Source organism: Hipposideros armiger, unplaced genomic scaffold (genome assembly GCF_001890085.2).
Source record: "Hipposideros armiger isolate ML-2016 unplaced genomic scaffold, ASM189008v1 scaffold_134, whole genome shotgun sequence".
NCBI lineage: Eukaryota > Metazoa > Chordata > Mammalia > Chiroptera > Hipposideridae > Hipposideros > Hipposideros armiger.
Window position 1 is genome coordinate 464,435 of NW_017731484.1, and position 6,370 is coordinate 470,804.

General features: G+C 49.8%; 1 protein-coding gene across 1 annotated transcript in view; it reads left to right on the plus strand.

Moving 5' to 3' along the window:
* The window catches only part of NHLH1 (nescient helix-loop-helix 1), an 11,885-nt gene extending 5,578 nt beyond the window's left edge, over positions 1 to 6,307 (plus strand). The window contains exon 2 of the mRNA XM_019649633.1: positions 4,746 to 6,307. Within this exon, the coding sequence (XP_019505178.1) occupies positions 4,918 to 5,325 (408 nt within the window). The 5' untranslated portion in view covers positions 4,746 to 4,917 and the 3' untranslated portion in view covers positions 5,326 to 6,307. The remainder of the gene's footprint in view (positions 1 to 4,745) is intronic.
* Positions 6,308 to 6,370: the final 63 nt, after the last annotated feature.

Here is a 6,370-nt window from a genome sequence, read left to right on the forward strand (position 1 = left end):
CGCATTGCTGAGCCCACCTGCTCACTGTAGCCCAAGGTAAGCAGTAGAACAAGGGCCCTAGGACCTGTGTAGAAGAAACGAGCTCACTGCGCTCACCATGCTCCCCCGCCCTCACACCAAACTCCTAGCTCTACAAGGATATTATTTATGTATTTATTTATTTATTAATCTATTTATTTACTTATTTATTTATAAATATTAGTATTTATTGCCGAGTTGTGCACTTTGTGGCAGAGTGAGGGGGCCCTGGCAGCCCGAGCCAGGTCTCTCTTGCTCCCTCCCTGATTATGCCTTTCCCTTTTGTGCTCCTTCTGCAACTCCAGGGGTGTGTGTGATCTTTACTCTCCACACCCACATCCCTTCCTCAGATTCATCTGTTCTGACACCTTAGTCCTCTGGGATGGAGCCTCTCCCCTAGCTCCAGGGTTCCTGGATTCTTCCTCAGCTCCCTCCATCTCCAGACAATCCCACCCCAGTACCGCTTGCCTCTTTTCTCGCTCCAGTCCTCCCCCATGACTCTCACTTCTTCCTAATACCCCCAAGAGTGGGCCCCAGGGGTCTGTGTCCTGTGTGTGATTCCCTCTTGTTTGCATTTCTGACTTCATACAAAAAGAAAAATTAAAGTGACCTCATTCTAGCACCAGGTATGGCTTGGATCATTTGATTGGGCTGGGAAGGTGGCCTGCGGTTATGGTAGGGTGGACACTGAGGGTTCTAGGCTTTGATGGCTCTTCTGATGGGATCGTGAGAGCTCAGTCTGGTGGGTAAATGAAGACAGAGAGAAGGGGCCACAGAGTAAAGAGGTGCAGGGGGGGTTATAACACACAGGTCTCAGACCTCCCTACCTAAAGTCCCATGTAACCCTAACTTGGCACTCACGGAGTGACACTTTCTGACCTCTCTGATGTGCTTCTGTTCCTGCTCTCTATGGGCCTGAGAAGGCGCTGAATGTTCCAGTGGAACCCAAATTAAACATATGTCTGTGGGTCCAACACTGCTGGGAAATACCATGGAATGAAACATTGCCTTCCCCAGTATTTTCTCTAAGCTGGGTCAAAATTCCTTGCAATCTCAATTCTTGGCCCATTTTGTGTTCTCTGACCTTAAGATACTGGGAGAACACAATGGAGGACCTAGGACTAAGAGAGGAATAAGGAAAGAGATAAAAAGGAGTGCTGAAGGAATAGCAAAGGAATCCTGAAGGGGACCTAAAATCAATTTATAGATGAAGAAACTAAAGCCAGAGAGAAGGGCTTTGCCCAAGGTCACACAGCTAGTTGTGGGCATAAATAAAGTTCAAATCTAGGTTCTTCATGTTCTGTATTGCCAAGGCCCCTCTGCCTCCCTGAAATGTCTTGGCCTGACAGGTGGCTCTGTATGGACCCCATATTTTAACGGAACATTTATAAACTAGAGTAGTCAGAGTTGTGTGGCCAAGAAGACTAAAGACCTGGGGACGACTTCGCAGAAAGAATAATTGAAAAGCTGAGGATATGTGTCTTTATAAGAGTAGATTTAAGGGCACTGTGATACCCATCTTCAAATATTGAAAGAATAAACAAAACAGACATTCTATGTGGCCCCAGAAGTCAGAACCAGGACCAATAGGTGGAAGTTTCAGGAAGCAGATTTTAACTCCAAGAAAAACTTTTCAACACCTGGAACTGTCCTGCAATGGAAGGGCCAGCCTTAAGGAGAACAGGCCAGAGCCTCACCCACCTGCAGTGATACCAGGGAGCACAGTCCTGCCTAGGTGGTCACCAAAACCCTTTCCAAACTTAAGGACACCTGAAAAGGCTGAATGCAGACAGTGGGAAGAAAATTCTGAGATGCCCTTCAGTCTCTGAATCTGTGATGAGCACAGAATGCCATGGGCAGCAAGAGAGGTTTGAGTTAGACTTAGGGAGAGAGTTGGTATCTTTCCTTCCCCATTTGAATTAGATTGAAATGTGCTCTTCTCAGAGCATGGCAAGAGGGAGGGCTGAACTAAAGCTAGGGAGAATCTGGGGATTACAAGTGTCAAGAGTTGGAAGGGAGTACAGAAAGTATTGAATCCAACACTTTTGTTGTAAAGGCTGACCACAAGGGTGATGGGACTCACACATGATGGTGGATGCGGACTAGAGCCTGTGTCTTCCATTCCTGCTCCCAAGTGCTTTGTGCCTTTCCCTGTGCAACAGCCACAGTCCTCTGAGCTCCCTTTCTCTTCACTTTGCCTGGAGGGAAAGCAGAAGGGGTTACTGGGCTCCTCCCCTCAGGGATCCCTCAGGGCCTGGGGGTGGCGCGAAGGGGCAGCTGCAGCTGTTCTACTGCTAGCTCTGAATTTCTTCATATAATCAATTGGCCTCGCTGCTGCTGGGTTCCAACAGGACAGGCAAGGAAGGAGGTGGGGAGTGGAAGGGGGAGGGGGGAGAGGACCAGGCGCTGGGAGAGGAGACTGTCAGGGGCAAGGAGTCCCCAGCTGAGGGCTGAGGGGTAAGTGAGAGGAAAGGAAGGCTAGAAGAGCACCTGGCTTGACGCCCTCATTTCACATCCTCCAAATTGCAGCAAGTGGGCCAGTGGGATGGGGGAGGGGTAGTTTGGGGGCACCGGGCGAGGGGGGCTGCGGCACCTCATCTCTCCCTTCCTCCTCCAACCCCCTTCCATCAGGCCATAGCTGTCCATGGCTCCTTCCATCCCTCGTTATTACAGATCCTGACTCTCCAAGTCCTGTCTGTCATAATTGCTCCCCTCTGCCCTCTTTCTCAGCAAACCCCACCCCCAGTGACAGCAAGACCTCAGGGATTTGAGAGAGGTATTGGTAGTGGTGGTGGGGACTCTTAGCCAATCCTCCCCCACACCACCCACACCACCACACTCCCCACACCCCCTACACCCCCTACACACACACACACACACACACACACACACACAGACACACACACAGACACACACACAGACACACAGACACACACACAGACATACACACACAGACACACAGACACACAGACACACACACACACAGNCCCAGCCCCTGGTAACCACCATTCTACTTTCTGCTTTTATGAAGTTGACTAGATACCTCATATAAGTGGAATTATACAATGTGTCTTTTTGTGACTGACTTATTTCACTTAGCAGAATGACCTCAGTGTTCATCTGTGTGGCTAGCATGTGACAGGATTTCCTTCATTTTTAAGGCTGATAATATTCTATTGTATGTACACGCCACTCTTCCTTTATTCATTCATCAGTCAGTGGACTTTGGGTTGTTCCCATATCTTGGCAGTTGTGAATAATGCTGCAGTGAACATTGGGTGGCAGATATCTTTTCGAGGTCCTGACTGCAATTCTTTTATTTCCCCCCAATTTTAATTATTTTGGATATATACCTCTATACCGTTTTCCGTAGTGGTTGCACAATTTCATAGTCCCACCAACAGGGTATAAGTGTCCCAATTTCTCCATATCCCCAACACTTGTTATTTTCTGTGCTTTTGAAAGCATCTATCCTAATGGGTATGAGGTGATATCTCATTGTGGTTTTGATTTGCATCTCTCTAATGATTAACGATGTTAACCTTTTTTTTAAGTTTATTGGCCATTTGTATATCACCTTTGGAGAAATGTATATTCAAGTTCTTTGCCCATTTTTTAATAGTCATTTAATCTTTTGTTCACTTGTAGTTTTTTATAATATTCTGGATTTCAACCTCTTATCAAATATACAAGGTCTGGCAATTAAGTTCGCGAACTTATTCAATGATGTTGTTAAACTTTTTTGATATCAGAGGGATTATTCATTATGAATTTTCCAACTGGACAGTTAACCAAGTTTACTATTTGGAAGTGCTGAAAAGGCTGTGTGAAAAAGTTAGACGACCTGAACTTTTTGCCAACAATTCATGGCTCTTGCATTACGACAATGCACCAGCTCACACGGCACTGTCTATGAGGGAGTTTTTAGCCAGTAAACAAGTAACTGTATTGGAACACCCTCCCTACTCACCTGATCTGGCCCCCAGTGACTTCTTTCTTTACCCGAAGGTAAAGGAAATATTGAAAGGAAGACATTTTGGTGACATTCAGGACATCAAGGATAATACAACAGCTCTGATAGCCATTCCAGAAAAAGAGTTCCAAAATTGCTTTGAAGGGTGGACTAGGTGTTAGCGTCGGTGCATAGCTTCCCAAGGGGAGTACTTCGAAGGTGACTGTAGTGATATTCAGCAATGAGGTATATAGCACTTTTTCTAGGATGACCTAATTGTCAGGTCTCATACGATTTGCAAATATTTTCTCCCATTCTGTAGGTGGCCTTTTCACTCTGTTGACTGTGTCCTTTGATGCACAAATATTAAGTTTGATGTAGTCCCGTTTGTCTATTTTTGCTTTTGTTGCCTGTGCTTTTGGTGTCATATCCAACAAATAAATGCCAAGTCCCATGTCATGAAGCTTTTCCCCTGTGTTTTCTTCTAGGAGCTGTATAGTTTTAGGTCTTTAATCCTCCTTGCTCAGTTTTATCCTGCCTCATGTCCTCCTTATCACTTCTTCCCTGTTGCTCACTTTCTGGATTCTCTTTCTTCTTACCGTCTTTCCTTCTACTCCTTTACAAGGGTCCACCTGCCTATCTCTCCTGCTGCCCCCTCTTCCCCCACACTTACAGTACCTCCCCCCTCCCAGCCCATCTCACACCTTCCTTATGCTCTCCCCATCTCGGAGCTCTCCCTTCTTCCTCCCTATCAATTCCCCTTTCTCTCTTTCAGGCTCTCAGCTGGAACCCTGACCATGGAACCCTGAAGTGGCTCTGACTTCTCAAGCTCAGTGGCAGACCCCAACACCCCAGACCCTTCCTGTCCCTCCCACAACCAGCTTTCAGGCTCCCAGAGGGAGGGGTGGGGAGGGGATTCTGATCTCACAGGGAAGGGGGCTTCCATCATGATGCTCAACTCAGACACCATGGAGCTGGACCTGCCTCCCACCCACTCTGAGACGGAGTCAGGCTTCAGTGACTGTGGGGGCAGTGCAGGCCCTGACGGGGCTGGGCCCGGGGGTGTGGGCGGGGGCGGGGGCCAGGCCCGGGGCCTGGAGCCTGGCGAGCCTGGCCGAAAAGACCTTCAGCACTTGAGCCGGGAGGAGCGGCGGCGCCGGCGCAGGGCCACAGCCAAGTACCGCACGGCCCATGCCACGCGGGAGCGAATCCGTGTGGAGGCCTTCAACCTGGCCTTCGCAGAGCTGCGCAAGCTGCTGCCCACACTGCCCCCAGACAAGAAGCTCTCCAAGATTGAGATCCTGCGCCTGGCCATCTGCTACATCTCCTATCTGAACCACGTGCTGGATGTCTGAAGGCGTCCTGGATGTGCCCCTCCTCCCCTGGCCTCTCTAGGTCTCCTCTCTGAGGCCCGCTGCCTAGAACAGCCATCTCCTCCCCAGCCCTGTACCCTGGCATGGAGTCCCCCAGCCCTGGGCACAGGCAGAGTGCCCTCCCCTCTCCACTTGTCATGAAGGCTACTTTCTATTACTGATCCAGGCACCCTAGGGCTGCTCTCATGGGCACCTCCTACAGTTCGAGGTTGGGGTCCAGCTGGTTAGAAGTGTCTGCTTGGGAGGTTGGTATACAGTCCTTGTTGGATTTACTAAGCCAGCCACACATGGGTCCCGACTAGCTCTCTCATGGGCTGCTTGCCTCTTCTACCCCACGTCCACATTTTCAAAGATCCCAGACCCACCCCCTTTTGTCTCCCATCCTTTCCTCCCGGTTCCAGCCTTTCCTGCCCATGGTAGGGAGGGGGCATCAGAACGGGAAGGGGGGAGCCTGGGCTCAGAGCGGGGTGAGCTTCTTCCTCAGAGATCTCAGTCTAGCTTGGCAGAGGGTTCTGGGGAGGAGGGGCCCGGTGAGATGCCGCCTGTGAGGGGAATCTCAGTAGCCAAAATTACGGCAAAATTACTGTTTTCTATTTTGTTCCTGAGACTTAGCACATGCAGACCTTGGATCTTGCTTGGTAGTGAGTGCCTTGCCCTCTCTGAGCTATTTTGGCTTCTGCCTGCTGCCTCCCACCCCCGACCACCCCAACTTTCTCCCTCCCTGGGTGCAGCTAGAGAAGGGGAAACCTAGATCCTGGGGAAGGGGATGATGTCCCCAAACTCAGCCGAGGGAATGGGTGGGCCAAATCTCACATCTGCCTCCTCCATCCCAGCCCACCAGAAAAATGTGCAAACCCACACCCCCAGTTCCTGCCTCAGATGCAGGGTGTGCCCCATCATTGCCGCCTGGGACTGCTCAACTCTCCAGGCGCTAAGGCCTGTTTATTATATTTTTTCTCCTACCTTAAGCTGGCTTCAGCAAGGGAAGAGACCCCCGCCCACTCCACCGCCAGGGTTTCTGCCCCCT